General features: G+C 46.5%; 1 protein-coding gene and 1 long non-coding RNA gene across 2 annotated transcripts in view; one reads left to right on the top strand and one right to left on the bottom strand.

The window, feature by feature from the left end:
- LOC148385691 (uncharacterized) overlaps positions 1–13,071 on the top strand; it is a 20,846-nt gene extending 7,775 nt beyond the window's left edge. The window contains exons 4-5 of the long non-coding RNA XR_015863573.1: positions 11,269–11,402; positions 11,489–13,071. This is a non-coding gene — a long non-coding RNA (uncharacterized LOC148385691). The remainder of the gene's footprint in view (positions 1–11,268; positions 11,403–11,488) is intronic.
- Positions 13,072–16,890: 3,819 nt separating this feature from the next.
- Positions 16,891–19,811, bottom strand: foxg1a (forkhead box G1a). Its single transcript, XM_088401293.1, has one exon. The coding sequence runs from the start codon at positions 18,914–18,916 to the stop codon at positions 17,480–17,482; it is 1,437 nt and encodes a 478-aa protein (XP_088257419.1). The 5' UTR covers positions 18,917–19,811; the 3' UTR covers positions 16,891–17,479.
- Between the last annotated feature and the right edge of the window lie 964 nt (positions 19,812–20,775).

The raw sequence follows: 20,775 nt of genomic DNA, 5'->3' as shown, positions 1-20,775 counted from the left end.
TATCAGGACTTTGTCATTACCTCCATCAAGGAAAACATTGTGTTGTAATGTTTGGTTTTGTTTTTTGAGCGTAAGCACATTCTTGGTGGAGGTGATGTCCTCATTGTCAACATCAGCGTATGCCTCAGCTGAATTTGCATCATGGTTCTGGTCCACGGTTGTGTTCGGTTCTTTGTTATGTTACTGGTGTATGTTTAGGGGGCATGTTTCTAGATTATAGTTCCATTGGTTCTGGATCTTAGTTATTGTGTTTGGTTGCAAGTCTTTATTCTGTTTGGTTCTGGATGTCGGTCACGGTTGTGTTGTGTTGTGTTGTGTTGTGTTGTGTTGTGTTGTGTTGTGTTTGCTCGATTGGTTGTGTTCTTTTCCCGCCCACTCGCGTGTTTGGGTGCACCAGTCACTGTGTGCGTCCTCGCCATATTTATTTGATACGTGGCCATATTTGTGTGTGTGTGCCTGTGTGTGTGCGTGTGTATGTGTGTGTGTGCGCGCACATGCATGCCCGTCAATCTTTCCGGCGCGCATGCATGTGTGTAAAGTGTGAATTGAAGGAGCCGCGAGCAGATGGGCTCTGGAGATCGGGTTACCTGTTTATAGAGCAGCATCTGTCCATCCTGTCAATCAAACGCAGACATGCGTGTGTGTGTGTGGGGGGGGGGGGGGGGTGCACGCATTCAAGGTGGGTGGGGAAAGCAAAGAGGAGCGGGGGTGGCTTCTCTGGGTTAAGTGTTAAAATGTCTAAGCAGTCACACTCCATGCCAGCAAGGGGCAGCATGTTTACTTTGAAAAGTACAGTCCACAACGAAGAACATGAAGCGCATCCACGTGATAGTAAACATACCATTTAAAGTGTTATCAAACATGCTACTTAACGTGATCAAAACATGCTAAAATGCTGTCAATGTGCGTAAACATGAATGAACAGAACACTAAGCACAACTCAACACAACATGTAATGACAAACATGAATAGATATTGAACATAATAGTTAACACGCTAAAAAGTGCCAACAAACGTACTACCAACCGAGTGACTTAACATTCAAGTTGAGGTGCGCTGAAAGTAGATCAGTAACACACAAACAGACAATGTACACAAATGCCAATGCCGCTAAAGTTGCACCAAGCCTGCATTTTAACATATGCAAAGCGTCTTCATTGCAAGTTTATGTTCATATTTTCCATATTGATTTTCCACAATCGTGCATATATTGCCCCCCCACCCCCGTGGCGGAGTCCGTCATTATGCGGCTGATTGCTGCGTTTAGGCTGGTAATTGAAATAATGAGAGTAGATCACCAGTACGCTTTTAGTCACCGCATCCAATCCACCAATCAGCTGTCGGCAGGTCAATATACAGCTTGCACAGCAGCTTGCGCATGTGTGTGAGTTTGGTGTGTGTCATGTTAGGAGCTCGTGTTTGGCATGTTGGCGTGTGCAGCAGCCAGAGCCGAAAAGGAGGAAATCGATGCAGGCGTTCCTGATGAAACAAATCGACTGGGGGGGCAGCTGAATGTTCACACTATGGCTAGGTACATGGTCTCCTGCACAGCGAGATGATGAGCAGATGGACGGACGAACGGTCATAAGTGAATGGATGGAGAGAAGGTTGAATGGATTTATGTAGTGTTTGCACCAAATTTCCCTTTTATCAAATTGGTTGGGTTAGTTGTCATCAAGTTGACAAAGGTTCCGCAAAAAACATCACATTGAAAAACACAAACAAAAGCTTGACGCATGTTTGGGATTTATCTTCCACTTTGGACTTTGGCGTGTGGTCACGGCGTCCTTGCAAGCGGAAGCCGTCCCCGCGGGAGGAAGCTTTTAGCAGCGCGCTAGCTGCACGTGGCTAGCTGAGCGCCGGCGCCTCATAAAGGCTCCTGGCTGTTCCGCCAAATGTCGACACACATAAGCGCATAATTAAGAGCGAACGACGCCCAACGTAACTGCAAAGCACTTTGAGGCGAGGCGAAAGCACCCGGGAGCTTCAATCTAATTGAGCCATATCAATTTATTTCACATTTGCCAAATATCACGCCTCGATGTGAAGTCATTTGCATAAGAGCGCTGCGTGTAGTTAGCTCGCCGCCGCGTGTGGAGCAAATACGCCACCGCAAATAAATAATGCCACAGCGCTAAGGCACTCGCTGAGTGCGTGCGTGCATGCGTGCACGTGAGTCAATTCTCAGCCGGCGTCTGGCGGCTGGCGTCCACGTCTGTCAATCAACCCCCACAACACTTCCTCCGGAGTACTGCGGGAGGCGCTGCGCAAGGGCAACACTAAAAGCCATAAGGAGAGCGACATGCGCACTCTGGCGCCCCAATATGCAAATCCCTGTGCAACGCCATGCAAGGATGCTAACAAACATAGCAACTGCTACCTTTCCAGCTTTCGTCTTGCTTTGTCAAGCTGCCACTTGACATCTCGGTCCGAGTTACAACTCTGGATCCGCCTCCCGTCTCGGTCGCAGACAAGATAGCCGACAACAATCATGCGGACTCACAAGTTATGTCATCGCTCGTACGAGTCAAATCTTCTCGAGAGTGTGGCACATTTTGACGTCCGGTCACCTCTTTCCGATCGGTGTCCGCTTGCGAGTTCACCATCAACATCTACGAGCTCCGGGTGGTCCTGTGTGGTCGGAAGTGACAAGCGGCAACAGAGTTGGGCTTAGGTGGCTCGCTTAACTAACGTAAATTTCGGGCTATAAGCCGCACCGAACTATAAGCCGCTCCACTAAAATTCGTGATTTTTGTTTGTTTGTTTTATACTATTATAAGCCGCACCAGACTATAAGCCGCATGTGCGCATCAGTTATTAACAAAGAAAGACAGTACACAGAAAGTCTTTTTAAAGTTTTAATCACACTAACAGCACACGGGTAAAAAAAAAAAACATACCATTCAACAAAGTCACTGAGAACCGTCTTTGTCTTCCTCCTGTCCACTGAAACCAGCAAAATCTTCCTCCTCCGTGTCCGATTGGAATAGCGCCAGATATACGTCACAACACTCTTTCTCATTCTCTCTTTCGTTGTCTTTCCTGGTCACTTTCGTCCTGAGGCAAATTCACTCCAGAGCTTGTGCTCTCCTCTCCGTCACGCAGCAGACCGGCTTTTCGAAACCCATTGGTGATGGTGGATTTTTTCACACTGCTCCACGCTCTCAGGATCCACTGGCAGACTTGTGCGAAAGTTACTCTTCACATGCGTCCAGTTTTTGTAAACGATTTCTCGCTCCTGGTCATCCAAGCCTCCCATTCAAGTCAGAGGGCCACTTTAAATCGATTCATTTATTCTAAGTTTACATGCAACCGCTCTGTTCCCTTCTTTATCAGCCAGCTCAATGGCTTTTAACTTGAAAGCTGCGTCATACGCACGCCTTCCAGTGTCTTCCATCATTGGGCTCTGTTTACGCTAACTTTCCTCGTGCACAACGCGCCACTGCTGTCTTCCTCGACGCATATATTCCACCTCTCTCATTCACCTTTTCTGCTCAAGCCCCCCCTGATGGCCGTTAGGAAAAATGCATGTAAAGCCGCTGCATGATCGCGTAAGGTTTTTAATGTTTAATTACCATTTGTAAGAGAATATACACAGGATGATTGTCAGGAAAGAGATGATTATTTAGGGACACATAACTTTTATCGACATAACAGCACAACAGCGGTCCACAGCCTTTTTATGAGTGTATAAGTGTATTAGTCATGAGAAAAATCACGGAAAAAAATCTATATAAGCCGCACCAGACTATAAACCGCAGGGTTAAAAATATGAGAAAAAAGTACCGCCTTATAGTCCGAAATTTACGGTAGTGAAACGAATTGACGGCTCACATTATGTCTAAGGTTTTTCCTCTTTGCGCCTCTTGGTGTCGTCCTTGAGGCCACGTCGTAAAGTCAATCCTGGGCCGCTGCCAGGAGGCCACTGCGGGCGACGCACGTGCGAACGCACGTTGCCGGGACAAATGTTCTTCTTCACATGTCGAGGACGTCAGGTTTGCATGGTTAGTCTCCTTGTTAGCATGGAGCTACACGCAGCTAACGATTCTGTCGGCGTGCGATCGCACCTCCGGCTTGTTAGTTTCTTTGGGAATTCCGACAGTACACACGCACGCGCAGAAACGCACACACCTGTTGGCAGGCGGATCAGGTTCAGCTGTTGAGAAAGTCGACGTGTCAGATCTTTTATTCTTCCCCTCCCTCCGATTCATCCTTCAACTCTTTTGTTGTCCAACTTTCCTCCTTCCAGCGCACACAAACATGACCCCTACACCACACACACACACACACACACACACACACACACACACACACACACACACACACACACACACACACACACACGCACACACACACACACACACACGCATGCACGCACGCACGCACACACACACAGTGTTACCCGAGTGGCTGTAATTACACGTGGAGTGCGAACAGCAGTTGTCTCACCTCAGCGGGATGCGGCCTGCGAATGCGCATGTGGCGCAATTGTTTCGATAAATTGCTTTTGTGGCTTTTGCACAACTTTTTCCTTGTCCAAAAACACACAAATCAAACCCTCCCGCCCGCAAAATGTGCAACCACTTGGCGCTATTCGTTTGTTACGTGCAACGTGGTCACATGTCACCTTATTGACATCCTTGAGCGACACGCGTGTTGGCCTTGGAGCGAACAAGCGCTCTGCGTTGTCACGAATCACTCGACTCACCTCTGAGAAAATTGTGCCTCATTCATGCTGCCAACAACACAAAGGCCGAATAAGCGCTCCCTCATATGCGCTGCTCAGACATGCAGGTGCGTTTGTGCTGGCATACAACCTGACTCATACCCCCCCTTTGCCTAAACCTCCCCCCCACACATACACACACACTCAAACACATACACATGCACAAAACAAGTGCTCCCTCTCTTGCTCATCTTTCTCTGAAACACGCATGCATCTTCTCTCGCTCTTTCACACTTTGGTATACACATGCACAGGAATTAGGTGAATTAATGACAGCAAGTGTCACAAGCATGCAGTTAAAAGGTCAAACGTTGTTGGAGGTCTGACTGAAGAGTCAGCGAGAAGAAGCGCAGTCATCAGCACGCAGGCGTGCTTACAAGTCCAAAGGATGCAAAAAAGGAGCGCTTGTTTTGAGTTGCTGCTTTTGGAGGTCGGAATCAGGTGAATTAGTCACAGGAAGTATGTCAACACGCACGCACACGCACGTACACGCACACGCACGCACGCACACACACACACACACACACACACACACACACACACACACACACACACACACACACACACACACACACACATGCAGGGACAAAGCTTGTGTTGCTTTTCAGGGTGAGTCCGAAGGTGCTCGTGTTACCTTCTTGTCTTCAAGTCATTTGTAAGTGCCCCCCCCAAGCACCATCATTAACAGCTTAAGTTACTGCCCCCTCCCCCTCTCTCCCAGCTAAACACGCTCATCACTGTCCAGTGCGCCATGTACGTTCCGTGCCGCCATGCGAGTTAGTCTTTCCCTTTAAAAAATGCCATCTCACGAGCAGGGGTCTCAAACTCCAGTCCTCGGGGGCTGCATTCCTACATGTTTTCCAAGTTTCCCTCGTTAAACACACCTGATTCAAATGGTCAGTTCATCCTCACGTTCTGCAGGAGCCTGATAATTAAATCAGGTGTGTTTAACGAGGGATACATGGAAAACATGTAGGAATACGGCCCTCGAGGACTGGAGTTTGAGACCCCTGCACGAGAGGCGCATGTGCCCGCCCGCATTCGTATTCATGAGTGCGTGCCAATATTCGTCGGTGTGGTCGCCTTGCATCAAAACAGGCTTCGAGATTTTTGTTTTGATTTTCAAACAACAACAAAAGAGGAACATAGGGTTCACTTTGCATCACGTACAAACATCTTAAAACCAAGCGCACACGCAAATGCACACTGCTGAAAGTCAGCTTTAATCTCTTGTTTTTCTTTTCTTCTTTGTTTTGACTGCGTTAATCCTCGACACCTGCAATGACACGACCACAACACACACACCTGACACACACGTCACTGACTGTCACCACGCCTGCTGACCTCCGCCCATTCTGGGCGCTCGCTATTCGCCACTCACATCTGTGTACTCGCAGACAGATGTAAGAGGGTACATTACCTGTGTGTGTGCGTGTGTTTTGTGTGTGATTGTAATGTATTGGTTGTGCTGGATTCGGTCCACAATTTAGGGAGCGCGTTATCTGCGCCTCACGGCAAAAGCCATTGCCAATTACCTGTCATCCAATTTACTCACTGCGTGCTCGTTTGATTTCTTCAGATTTAGGAAAATGCTAAGACACTGAAGCAGAAATTAGACTTACACAGGTTGGTTGAGTTCAATCACAATTCTTGTTCAGACAGCTCTGTTTTCAGGAAAGTACAATACAGCGCTGGGCCCTTCAAGAGCGAAAAGTCTCCATTCAGAAAAGGCAACGTCCAAGGTTCTCTGGTTAGTTTATATCAGCTGCACATGCCAGTGTGGGCCGAGTTTGATGGGTGATGAGTCTTTGGGGTGGGGCAAGTTCGCCATGGGAGTGGGTGCTGGTTATGGGCGATTCGGTGTGTGTGGGGGCTGTTGTCTTCCATCCCGTCTTTCGGCCTTGGCGATCATCTTTGGCCGAGTCCTTGGCTGGCTCCCTCTGGCACCTGCTGGTTTTATCTCCACGTGACCTTCCTGTGAACATTCTTCTCCAATCTTGGACATACACTGTCGTACCTCATTCTTTCAATTTTGTCATTTTGTACGAAATTATGTTAGCTTTTGGCTGTGACATCATTAATCTATTGCTGTTCTTTTGATACATCATGTCTTTGCTTATTCTTAGTTTAATCATGCTTCCAACCGTATCTTTTCTTTGTTAGGCAAACAATTTCCCTCTGTGCAGAGCGTTCAGTAGTAATCAAAAACTGGCGTCTAGCATTAGTCAAAACATAAGATACAATCAAGTATTGAACGGTCAAGACGACTCTGGCCGTGTCCATGATTCAGAGAAAAAACATCAGGCATGCATTACACAGTTCCTTAAGGGTCATTAAGCTATTTAGGCAATATATCAAAAGTCATTTGTTATTTCAAAGTGCTCAGAAATATATATCAGATCATAAAGTTATAAAAACCTTTCTCATCACCACTTATCAAAAATGTCTAGTTATGTCTTCTTTATTGATTTGGTGTGTAGGTATAATTATATGCTTAAAATGTTTCTTTTATTTATTTAATATGTGAATATACTTGTCTGCTTATGTACTTTATTCAATGAGGTTTGAGTTTCTGTTTTTGTAGCTAGGCAGGACTCTTTGTATTTTGACCCCAGTTCCTGCAGTTGTTAATTTGCATTCTTCACTTGCTCGTGTCTTTGGGCCACAAAGTCAGGACATGATCATTTAGTGACTTCCTGTCCACGTACATTTTGACACATCAGCGCGACGCGCTAAGCTGACAAACGCTCATCATGTGACGGCGTGCTCGGTGACCAGCTAATCTTTGGCCTCTAATTGTGTGATAAGCAGGCATGAATGGAGCAGCTCTTTGCCAATGAAAAGACTTTTGCAATGACTTTGAAAGTCTCGAGCTGCCCGCGGTCATCCCGCGTTGCTTCCCGGAAGCGTCGCTTCCCGTGTCGCACAGGAAGCCATCGATGCTACGCATTAGCTTACTATGCTAATGCGGCAAAGGAAATCTTGGCCTTTGAAAAGACTCATTTGAAAGCCCAAGCCGCGTTGAAAAGCCCATTCGAAAACCCAAAGCCTGGCCTAAAACCCGACTTGGAAACCGAGTTTAAAGCCCTACTAAGTATAAAACTATTTGAATCGCTTACCCTGGCATTGAAACCTTAACCCAATTAAAAACTTATTTGGAAACACTAACCAAACTTTAAAATTTTACTTTGAAATCTGACCCCAAGTTTAAAACCCCAATTTGGAAACTAAACCCAAATTTAAGGGCAACAATGTCTTGGGAACCCAAACCCGAAACCCTCATTTGAAACGTTGAGCTGCTTTGAAAGGAAAGTTGAAAGAAGATGACGGCCGTGACGACCAAAACGGGGATGACGATGATGGCGATGAAGATGACTATGACAATTACGTTGACGCCGCCGACGAGAAGGAATACGATAACACACGTACGTGTTTGCGCGCGCGTTCGTGTGTGAGTGTCCACGACCGTTTGATCGACAGCTGTGTGACAAAAGGCGCACAAGAGCGATTTTGTTGGGGTTTTTTGCGCGCTGTCAGCCTCTCGCATGCGAAGCGAGTGAAGCATCTCAAGCGGCGCTAATGCATCAGCCCTCTGCCCCGTACGCCATCCAACCCCCCCTACCCCCACCCCCAAGCGAGAGTGATCTGAATAGTTGTCGCATTGTGATGCAGCGGCGGCGAGGAAGAAAAGCGAAGAAATTCGGCGGCTAATGGCAGCGAGAAATAGCGAAACATGTTTAGCAGGACAAAAGGGGGGACGGCTGACAGACGACTCACAGACATGCCAATTTTCTGCGTTTCGGATGGCGCCGTCGTTGTCACCACGGTCGTCATCGTCATTCTCGTTATCGTCATCATCCTCGACGTCTTCACGCGCACGACAAACAATGCAAAGTTTGAGGAGGGCGGCGTGACCATGACGACGACGATAATGAAGATGATGATGACAGAGATGTCGTGCATTTTTCCACTGCATTTGCATTTGTGGGCATCCGTCCACGAGGGCGATCCCCGCTCTCGAGCGACGTGACGCTCCGTCGTTCTGTTGCTGACGGACGCCCGTTTTGCTGGCGAATTACAAGAATGTTCTGAAGATGGCGGACTGGCTTTTGGCTTGCTTTTTTTGCTTGTTTTTTGTTTTTTGTTTTGGCGAACTCGCTTAATGGCAGAAGCGGTGACGGAACCGTCTGTCCTACATTTTGCATTTGTGTAAAAGTGTGCGTCGTGTGTGTTATTTAGATGCTAACATGGCTAAAGGCTAACATGCCAGCATCTTGAACTTTCCAACAAAAAAGGACTCTTGTAGTTTTTTTTTTGTTTGGATGTGTTTGTGTTGTGACAAAAGCAGCACCGCGCCTCCCCCAAAGCATTATAGGGCCATATTTGCGGATACACTCATTTGTTTGTCCTTCCTCAATGAACCGTCCATCCGTCCTTACTTTTTGCATGTGTGTATACGTGTGCGTCGTATGTTTTTTAGCTGCTAACATGGCTGAAGGTTAACGTGCCAGCATCTTGAACTGTCCAACAAAAAAGGACTCTTGTTGTTTTTGATTGTTTGGACGTGTTTGTGTTGTAACAAAAGCAGCACCGCGCCTCTCCCAAAGCATCATGGGAAGCGCGCACTGCGGGTTGTGAAAATTCACACAGTCACACAAACAACAGTGGCAAGATATAATATGGCGTTGGGGGTATTGAGGGTGTGGATGTGTGATTTATGGGGAGTGGGAAAGCACGCCGCCGCTGCCTCTGGTGGATTCGATCAGCAAGCATGCACATACACATACCCGCACGGTTGTTAGCGAGAGCAGGTACAGCTGGGACTTAAAAAGTCAACACCACCTGCCCTCATGCTTGTCACACTGATTAACGCAGACACGCACATATAATGAACATGTTCAACTTGTTTTTCCCTCCCCCCAATACGACATCTGACGTGGACTTTGACATCTTTGTACAAGCTAATTGGCTAAGTGGCTAAAATGTTACATCATTAAGATTCTAGCTGGCTCACGCGCTATGTGATTGAACTTTTCAGGCCCGAGCCATCACTTCAAATATTTTCAACCGTCGGCAAAGGTAGTGACACGCGTCACTTTGTCCGTTCGTTCAAGGGTCCAAACAATCAACTAACGTATGCCAACCATCTGAGCCCCTAACCACAAATGTTTTAGGGCATGCTAACGTTAGCTTAGCCAGCTGCGTGTGAGGAGAGGACACACATCCGCGAAGTGTACTAAATAATAAATAGCATGTGAGTGGTCGCCATTGCTAATGGGCTAGTTAGTTGAAGCTCGCATTAGCTGATATCGGACACTTGGCTCCTCTGTGCTAACTTTGACGTCTGGGCCCCACTTTGAGGGGGTTGCAGGGGGAATACTGTCATTTTCCGCTCCGCTGGCATGGAGGAGGAAGTGGGGGATGCAAAGGGGTTTTCGGAAGGGGGTGAACAAGTGGAAGCCTTTTCAGGTATCAAAGCATCCAAAGCGGAGTACAACATGGGCAAAGTGTTTTGGCGGCGAGGCGCTGAGGGGGCGGGGCTAAAACAGCCGAGGCTTTGTTTTGGGAGGGAGATCCTATCGAGATGGAGATCCTGTCAAGACCAGTTTTTCCTGCCAGCCGCCAGGAAGATCGCTTTCCCAAAACGAGACACGCCGACGCCCATGACAGACGGACGGAAAAATGACAAGAAACGACCAATGAAAAGAAGTGTGTGTTGTGTGTGTCTGTGCATGAGTGCTGAGATTCGCGTCGGCTAGTGGCTCAGACATTCGGGTAGCTCAGTGCAGGTACGGTAGGTACGGTAGAATTAAGTTGAGTGTCGCGAGCGTTGCACTTGTTGTGTTCAAATGGTCACCATGGAAACATATGTCCAACATTTGATTTTGTGATTGGTCAGCAACCAGGACTGTGGTACATAGTACCGAGGAGCTAAGATGCTAAGTGGCTGCCAAGATAGGTGGCACGGTGACAAAATAAGCACAGGATGCGAGGCAGTAATGTGGCAAAGTCAATGAGTGATTCTAGGCGGTTATTAGCTTAGCTTCCTGCTGGCATGTCGGTGGCTAAGATTCCAAGGTAGCAAAAGCCCTGTTAGCACCGGTGGACCTATCTGCCTGTCTCTACTCTACCTTAATGCTTCTTTTTGGGACCTCCTCATTTGTGCTTGGATAAAAAGTAGCCTGGTTCTACAATGGGACTTAATAATTCTTGGTGGCCAAGCGTTGAAGTTGACAATTCAAAACGGTGCTGCTGTTAAAACAGTGAGTATGAAAACAGACCAAACATGACAAATGTTTTGAAATTTGATGGACAAAGAATTGAGCGGCTCGATCGATCAAAGCGGGAAGTCCGGCGTGTGCTTGGACCGTTCTGGCCATGTGAGCGTGTGCGTGACCGGACGTCACTGTGAGCCACTTCTTCCCCCAACCGGCCCCACTCTCAGGTCATGGGTCAAGGTTGAAGACGAGCCCTTGTTAGGGCTTCAAAGATGTCGGACGCGGCGTCAAGCGACTTTTGCGCTTCCCGTCCGTTCTGTCCAGATCGACACACCGCTTCCTTCTGGTGGACCCCAACGTGCTGAAGGCCACAAAGCAAAGTAGAAAAGGAGGAGTGAGAAGGTGCATGGGAGAGGTCAAAGCATGCTGGTGCCTGCTCGCTTGGGAGCTTTGTGAAGGTGATGATGATGATGATGATGATGATGATGATGATGATGATGATGATGATGATGATGATGATGATAGAACTTTATTCATCCCACAGCGAGCTCGGGGTGCCGCTCAAGGAGCTCAGCACAAGAACGAGTTGAAGGAACTTGCCTTGCACGGGTGGAAGAGCGGGTGGAGCAAGGAGCAAAAAGTAAGGGAGCAAGGAGCAAGGAAGAAAGGAGCGACGTCTGACAGGCAGCAGTGCTCAGCGGCAGCCACTACAGTTTGCACTCGGACAAAAGGAGTAGTTGAGATTGTTTAACCAGACAGCTGCTTTTTTGCTCATTAAAAGCATTTTTCACGAGCCGTTGACTGTTTGCACGCACACGCACTCGCGCACACACACACACACACACACACACACACACACACACACTTGCTCTATTAACGCACTTCCATACGACTGTTATATTCCTGTAGCACGCACGTACGCAGTCACCAGTTGAACGTGTTAGCATTGTGCTAACAAGCCTCCTTGTTAGCATCCTTCTTAGCACTGAAGAAATGAAGTCGAAAACCAAAAAGTCCTGCCTAGCTACAAAAACAGATATGCTCAAACCTCATTGAATACAGTACATAAGCAGACAAGTATATTCACATAGTAAATCAATAACAGAAACATGTTAAGCATATAATTATACCTACTACCAAATCAATAAAGAAGACATAACTGGACATTTTTGATATGTGGTAATGACAAAGGTTTTTATAACTTCATGATCTGATATGTATTTCTGTGCACTTTGAAATAACAAATGTTTTTTTATATATTGCCTGAATAGCTTAACGACGCTTAAGTAACTGTTTAATGCATGCTTTTCTAAATCACGGACACTGCCAAAGGCGTCTAAGAATGTTCAGTACTTGATTATGTTATGTTTTGATTAATGCTTGATGTGACGTCGTATGTCGCCTAATGCTAGACGCCAGCTTTGGATTACTACTGAATGTTCTGGACAGGAGGAACTGTTTTGCCTAACAATGAAAAGATAGGGTTGGAAGCATGATTAAATGTGACGAAGTAAGCAAGTACATGGAGTGTTAAAAGAGCAAACAAACAAATGCATGGTAAGTAGTGAGTAAGAACTTTGCATAGTCAGGGAACATTAACAAATTGATGATGTCACGCCCAAAATTTCAAATAATTCCGTACAAAATTACAAAAGTGGAAGGACGATGAATGGACGGTGTGCGACAGTGGGTGAAGTGGATGTTTGTGCAAGAATGGAGGAAAATGTTTACAGGAAGGACATTTGGAGCAGGAGGAAAACACCCAAGAACCCGGCCAAAGGTGATCGCCAAGGCCGAAAGACGGGATGGAAAACAACAGCCCCCACGCATATCAAATCGCCCATAATCAGCACCCAACCCCACGGAACCAGCTCTCACCGAACCAGCACCCACTCCCATGGAATCAAACTCTCCTTCGAACTTGCCCCACCCCCTGGACTCATCACCCATCAAACTCGGCCTACACCAGCATGTGCTACTGAATATAAGCTGACCAAAGAACCTTGAACGTTACCTTTTCTGAAGGGAGATATTCTGCTATTGAGCATTGTCGCACGAAAGGCCCAGCCCTGTATTGTACTTTCCTGAAAACAGAGCTTTCTTAACAAGAATTGTGATTTAACTCAACCCACCTGTGTAAGTCTAAATTTTGTTTCGGTGTCTTAGTATTTTCCTAAAACTGAAGAAAGAAAACGAGCACCCATTGAGTGAATTGGATAACAAGTGATTGGCTATGGCTTTTGTCTTGAGCCCCGGGTAGCACGCTTTCCAAATTGTGGATTAAATCCAACAGCACCCTTGTTAACCTTCCAGTGCTATCCTTCAGCCACGCACGCGCGCGCACGCACGCACACACACGCTAATATTTTCCCCGGATTTGCCTCTTTTGCGCAATTGGCTACGTGGAATCCCGACCTTCCGTTCCTCACCAGTCATTGGTTGATGACGTTTCTCGACCAATTCCCACAGTTGGCGCAATGAGCTTCCTGTGCCAATCTTTATTGGAATTATTGTTGATGCTGCAAAGCCATGTCGAATGTTCTTCACCTTTGCCGCTTCTTTAGTGGCTCTCTCGCTCACATGTCATCAGTCAAATATGCAGTATACTGATGTCGAGCAGGTTATGCTCATTTGCAAATTTTCCATGCATGCGCGACTTCACATGCATCCACTTCACATGCATCCACGTAATCATCATGTTGCTCTGACTTGGTTTATTATTGCCCCCCAATTTATTTTTTTTTTTTCTTTGAGACAAAATGTGATAGGACAAATATGAAATCCGTTAGCGTTCACAAATTCAAACGCTTGCCTTGTTCGCATTCTGTCTGAGATGTTTTGCTCCCACACTTAAAAATATTTTTCATCCTTTTCCTCGTTCTTAAAAAAACTTTCCACGTGGTTCCTATATTTGGGGACAAAATGTGGGATTGGGTACATTCACTCCATCAAAAAATCTCAATCTGGCTCGCTCATCGTGACATCATACTCGCACACATCGGTTGTCTTTTTTTTCTTGCTTTGAGCTGGCATTGCATACGTGAAATTATCCAGCCGATTGGCCTCCTTACGTTCTGATGTTTCCCATATTTGGACTCGTCGGGTGACGTCACGCGTAACACTGGCAACATTCGGAAGACGCCAACATCAGGAGTCGCTGATGGGGTGCACTTGTCTGCTTTGTGTGCCGACACTTTGAGTTCGATTCCTGCATATGATGGGATGTGTGTGCGCGCGTGTGTGTGCGTGCGCGCGTGTGTGTGTGACAAAAAAAAGACGCCGACGTTCCGGCCCGAGATCAAAATCCTCAAGGTGGTTGCTGTCGTCGACGTCCTCGTTGTTGTTCAACATCTTTATCTGCTTCCAGTCTCAAACATCATTCCCAATTTCTGCCACCGCCCAAATATTCCAAGTCCGTAAAAGGCACAAATAAAACGGATGAAATGCTCACCTGCAAGAAAAACGTACAAACCGCGCATAAAAAATGTGTCACGGTCCAAAAACGTCCGCCCATGCAAGACCGCTGCGGGCCTCAAAAAGGCTGGTTTGAAAAAACTCATTTTGGACATACATGGGAAATTCAATACTGAGAAGAAAAAAAAAATGACGAGGAAGCAGCCAACAAGCTATATCGTGCACGTGTATGCGCAAAAATAAACTAAAAAAGATTTTGCAAGTTAATTTTTGAACGACAAACACTGAAAAAAACGATTTACTGATTGCAGCCGGGACAGGTGACAAAGGAATTGAAATGATCGTGCTGATGAAGATGAAAACTGTTGCCGAATCAAAGTTGCCAGGCGAAAAGTTCAGCAGGAAGTCCGACCACAACCTTTCACCCTCGCCATTTAACCTGTCACACCCCCACCAGGGAACACCTGAACCACCATGACACCCACAACAACACGCACACACATACATAAACTATGTTGTATACGTGTGTGTGTGTGTGTGTGTGTTTGTATATATGTATATATAAATATATATATATATATATACATATATATATATATACATATATATATATCCATCCATCCATTTCATGTACTGTTTTGTTTTTTTTACTTTGAGGTGAAGATTTGCATAAAAATCAGAAATAAGGGACGATTTGGTTGAAAGTTGAAAAAAATCCAAATTTTTGAGCGATCAAAGAATACATTTGTTTTCAAATAGAATCTTGATCTTCTGCACAAATAAATGCGCAACTTGTAAAGTGATTTTTTTCTGTGAAATGTTGATTTTTGTTTTTAATTTCCTTTACTTCATTTCCACATCTTTTAAATTCTACTCTGCTGCACATTTGATGCATGCACTTATGTATTTTGCTATTATGCACATTGAGTGTTCTGAATAAACATTGGCTTCTTATTGTGTGACCAACGAAGGTGATTTTATTCAACTTTCTTGCCCCCCCCCCCCCCCCCCTCGATTTGTAATCCGTTCTATTGCAACTCAAAATGTTCAACGACTGCAAAGAACGACAAGAAGAACATGTTCTGCGCTTCTTCTTTCTCTTTGGGGCCACTTAACACCGGTTCGTCGGAACAAGGCACGCGCGCGCACACACGTACACACACATACACGCACACACAAGCGGGGTTGTGCTCGAGTCATTGTTCATCCAAGAATAGCAACAAATTCAGCACAAATTAGTATCTTTAGCTTCGGCACACAATCCAGAAATAAAATACTCACATACTTATTCCTTGCATTTTTTTATTTGTAGTATTATTATTATTGTTATTATTATTAATTATTATTAGCATTATTAGCATTATTATTACTATATTATTGTGTCTCTTAAACAACTCGTTTCAAATTAGCTTACAAGATTTGATTTGATTTTGAGATCGAAAACATTTAGAAAAGGAAAATGATTGCATGAAGACATTTCGCCAAGCTGAAATCAACGAAAAACAAGAGGAATCCTCGCCTTCACATTCAAAACGCGCTTTTATTTTTTTATTACATCCAAAAGTGACAAAGAGAAGAAACGAAGGCATCTTCAACCATTTTACATGCCCTTTGCGTTTTTATTGTTGTAGTTTTTTAGTTGTATTTGTCAGCAGCCCGCAAATTAATTTCTGCAGAATTCAAATTTCTTTTGACATTAAAACATAACATTTAAACATTAATACAAACAAATATTTTCAATGAAGAAAAAAAGAAAGTCTTGAGTGCTTCAAATGTTTGTCATTTTGCCAATTTTTAAAATTACTTTAGTTCCTTTGTGCTTGTTTTTTTTTCCTCTTGAACGTCTTTCGGATTTCTTCGATGCTTCACACAACTCACAGCGAAGTTTTGCTTATGGCAAATTGTATTTTATGTTAATTTTTTTGGGGTGGGTGTTTTTTCTGTTCGCTCAAAGTGACAATAAAAATAAAATCACTGCACTGAAAATGGCACAGTATGTTTTTGATTTTTTTTTTTTTTAGTTTTGGTTTCCGAAAGAGCAAAATAATTTAGGGGTCATCTGTATTATTATTACCCCCCAAAAAAAATTTTTTTAAATAAGTTTACTAGAAATTAAGAAGATAATCCTTTATTTGTCCCACACGGGGAAATTCCAGAATGCAGAATAATTCTAGAAGGAACTAATCTACTGGGGTGGGGGGCGGGGGGGCGGTCGAGATAAAAAAACTATGTTGACATCTATAACAAAACAACATTATTAACTAATTTAAAATAAACACATTTTCCTTTTTTTTACAAATATAATACATTCCTGGTATTAACAAAAAAACTCACGCGGCCCAAATGCTCTTGTTCAATTTTATTTTCTTATCACCCATCATTATGCGTGCACCTTGTCCCTCAAAACAAAACGCGTGACACACCTATATGTGCCGCAAACCTATACGTTGATGTGCATTATTTATTTATTGCTCAAATCTAAACAAAAATCACGTGCACGCCAGCAGCAAGAGAAAAAAAAGACAGAAAATGTTTAGCAAGATCAGCTAGCTTTATTTCGTCAAGACTGCAACATTTTTCCCCCGTCGCACTCTTGTTTTATTTTTTTAAGGTCAAAGCGACACAAGAGGAAACAAATAAACAAAAGAAGAAGACATTCCAAAACAAGCAGCAGAATATTTGCAGAGGACGAGTCGACATGTTGGCAACGGCAACAACAAAGGAGGAGAAAGGACGAACAAGCGGGTTGATGCGAGTCAGTCACCTTGTTTTACATTTCTTCGGTCAGATATGAAAAAAAAATCCCCAAATAAGAACTCCGTGTCACGTTTAATACTGAAACGTGTTCAAGTGAAAATGTTGACTAAAAAAAAAACAAAAAAAAAACAATTTTGAACTAACATTCGAGTCGACGTGACACGCGCACGCACTATACAAACGCGTGTGCACGATAACACACACACGCACACACAGAACACGAAGAATAATATTAAGAATCACAATAATAATAATAAAAAATACCTGGAAACTTTCCGGTTGTCTTTTGCCTAGTTCTAATCTTTAAATTCTTTTTGTTAAATGTTCCACTTACAGTTGTAGAGTTTCGCCGTTGCCGGTTCCGTTAGTGGATGAGCGGATTTGGCGCAGAGGCCTGGTTCTGGTGCGTGAAATAGTCAGAAAGTCCGGCGGACAGTCCAGACGAAAAGGACGGCAGAGAGGCGCCCATGGGGGGTCTCAGAGAGTCACATGTGGGAGCCTGCGAGGAGCCGGAGGCCGGGGCCCGGACGGCGGGTTGACCGCCGGCGCCGCCGCCTCCTCCGCCCGCACCACCGCCGCCGCCCGCGGTGCTCACCGGGACGTGCGGGAAGAAGTAGCTGGTTTGGCCGGACAGCAGGTTGACCGAGCACGGGTTGAGGGAGTAGGTGGTGCCGGAGCAGGGCACCGACAAGCCGCAGGGCATCGCCGAGGCCGCCAGCGCCGCCGCCGTTAGATGGTGCGTGGCGTAGGGCAGCTCTCCACCGACCAGCCGCTCCATGCTCAGGCCGTTGGGCGACGGCGAGAACGGGTGCCCGGCGCCGTGGACGTTCTGGCCCAGCACGGCCCCGTAAGACACCGGGTGGGTAGGGTAGGCTGCGGCCGCCGCCGCGGCGGCGGCAGCCGCCGCCGCGGCGGCCGCCGCAGAGGCGGGCCCGTTGTAGCTCACGGCGGCGCCCGCCCTTGGGTGGTGCAGCGACAGGAAGGGCGACACGGGCCAGTAAAGCGAACCGGCCCGCTCCATAAAGGTGAGGCCGGAGGTAAGGCGCGCTCCTCGCTTGAAAGCCAGCTTGGCTCGGGAGGTGGTGGAGCGTCGGCGCAGCTTGCCGGTGGTGCCGCCGATGAAGACGTCGTCGCTGCTCGGGTCCAGCATCCAGTAGTTGCCCTTGCCCGGGTCGTCGTAGTGGCGCGGCACCTTGACGAAGCACTTGTTGAGCGACAGGTTGTGGCGGATGGAGTTCTGCCAGCCCTGCTTGTTCTCGCGGTAGTAGGGGAAGTTCTTCATGATAAACTCGTAGATGCCGTTGAGCGTGAGCCGCTTCTCCGGGCTCTGGCGGATGGCCATCATGATGAGCGCGTTGTACGAGAACGGAGGCTTCTCGAATTTGCCGCCCTTCTTCTCAGCCTCCTTGCAACCGGCGTCGCCGCCACCAGCCGCTGCCTCGTCTTTGCCTTCCTTCTTGTCTTCGGGCTTCTCCGCCGCTGACGCCAAGGCCACCAAGGGGGTTTCCTGGCCGCCGCCGGAGCCTTCGGGCCCTGGTGGATCGCTCTTGCCTTCCGTCTTGCTCGCATCCTGCTGCGCGGCAGCGGGCTTGAGCTCGTCGTTCTGGGGGTGGTGGTGGTAGTGGTGGTGGTTCTGGACGTGGTGGTGCTGGTGGTTGTTGCCTCCGCTGCCGTTGTGCGAGTGGTGACGGTGGCCGTAGCTGCGGTTGTCACTCTGCGCGGCCTCGGGCACCAGGCTGTGGATGGTGAAGGACGACTTGGGGATCATTTTGAGCTCTTTGCGTTCGCCCATGTCCAACATCACCCAGCGGAGTCTCAAGTGTGCCGCCGAGCCGATCGACGGGACGCACGGGAAAGGGAGCAAGGAGGCGAGGAAAGGGGGGGACGGGTGGATGGATGGATGGATGGATGGATGGATAGATGGATGGATGGATGGATGGATGGATGGAGGAGAAAGAAAGTGTAGCCCAACAAACTAGTTCATGTTCGCTTTGGGGAGAAAAAGGCAAACACACGCGCGGCACGCAGCACGAACACACACTCGCGCGCACGCACACAAGGACAGGAGACAGATAGCAGCAATTAATTAGCGAGCCGCAGCGGCACAACACATTGGTCGGCCTTTCCTGCTCGTCGGCCAATCGGCGCCGCGTGAGCTCCTGCGCGCAGCCAATCGCGTCACGCCTGCAGCCACTAGTTCACGCGCACGCTCGAGGAAGTCGGCCCCCGGCGTGAGCATGCACCGTGAGGCCAAGTGTTTTCCAGGCTCTCGTTGCCATTCGCGACGCGTCTCAGCTGCACCCGCCACACAAAATGGGGCGAAAACACGCGCGTGTGTGAGCGCGTGCGTGCGTGATTATGTAGCATCAGAGAGAATCAGAAACGCTGCGTGGCATGTGACGTCGTCACGGAATTTCGCTTCGTGGAAAGAAACTGACCACCAAAACTGCGCATTTCATTTCTTACGGTGGGGAAAACAACCTTTCTTTTTCCGCTGCATGCGCACGTGCATGCTCTGAGGCGTATACATAAAATAGAAGAAGAATATTTGGGCCGCGTGACGTATCAAACACGCACTATTTTAAACAACTTTTAGTAACGATAGCAGTATATAGGAGTAACCTGACTCAGGCCGCCTATCAACAGAGGTAGCTGAAGTACTCGAGGCAGGAGTACTCAGATACTTGTGTGAAAAAGAAACGAAGCAGAAGTACTGAAACAAAGGATACATTTTGAAACATAAAAGAATGATTTTTCCCCATCAGTGGAAAGAGGTCATCCAACTCCTTGACTTAAATAAAAATAAAAAGGTGCAACCCGAAATGTATTTAAGTCAAAAATAAAATAAATTGTTACTGTTAATGGAAAAAAAGTGGTGATTCAACTTGTGTTCAAATAAAAAGCTCAAACTACAAATTTTGATCAAGTGCAAAATGAACAATTGAGCACTTACCATTTCACTACAACCCGGGAGATGTAAAGAAGTAACCAGCCTATTTGAAATCATTTTTGAATAAATAAATGAGTCGAACATGTAAAGAGCCAATGAATATCTGTTTTACAGAGTTCAAGTAAAAAGTCTTGGGGGTGGGGGGGGGCGGGACTTGAGTACAACACGGACACCCGAAGGATGTAAAAGTGCCAGTTGGAAGGACATGTTTTTCTTCGTTTGTGACCACGTCCTGCGTCCTTTTTGTCAATTGTTCTGATGTTGTCAATTGAAGTGCCCATGCCGAGTAAGTTGCAGCTTCCCTTTTGAAGTTGATCCTGATTGAGTCACAGAGAAAACTGAGTTAATTCCTGCTGCAAAGTCTTCATATTAGGTATTGTGCTTCCTCGATATTTTGAGTGTGATTAGTACGTCAGATATTTGTAAGCGTTTGTGCTGTGCAAACGTTTGTATCAAGTCCTCATATGTGAAGTCTTTGTATTCATAATGCGTTCGAAGACAAAGTCTTCATGTGAAGTCTTGGTGTCGACTCACAGTCATTCTTCAGTCTTCATGTCCACAATGTTGTGTTTGCAACATTCTCAGCCCCGATTTGGGCAATGATTCCGAGGGCCTGTGCCAGGCTGTCGTCATAAGATCCGACGCCTTGCACCTCCATCAAATGAAAAATTGATGCAAAGTTTGCTTCCCATTTTTCGTTTTCCAATTAA

This window comes from Syngnathus floridae, chromosome 16, assembly GCF_059516105.1.
Source record: "Syngnathus floridae isolate MCC-2025c chromosome 16, RoL_Sflo_1.0, whole genome shotgun sequence".
In the NCBI taxonomy this organism is placed as follows: Eukaryota; Metazoa; Chordata; class Actinopteri; order Syngnathiformes; family Syngnathidae; genus Syngnathus; species Syngnathus floridae.
Note: the sequence above shows the minus strand (reverse complement) of the source record. Positions and strands in the feature narration are given on the sequence as shown.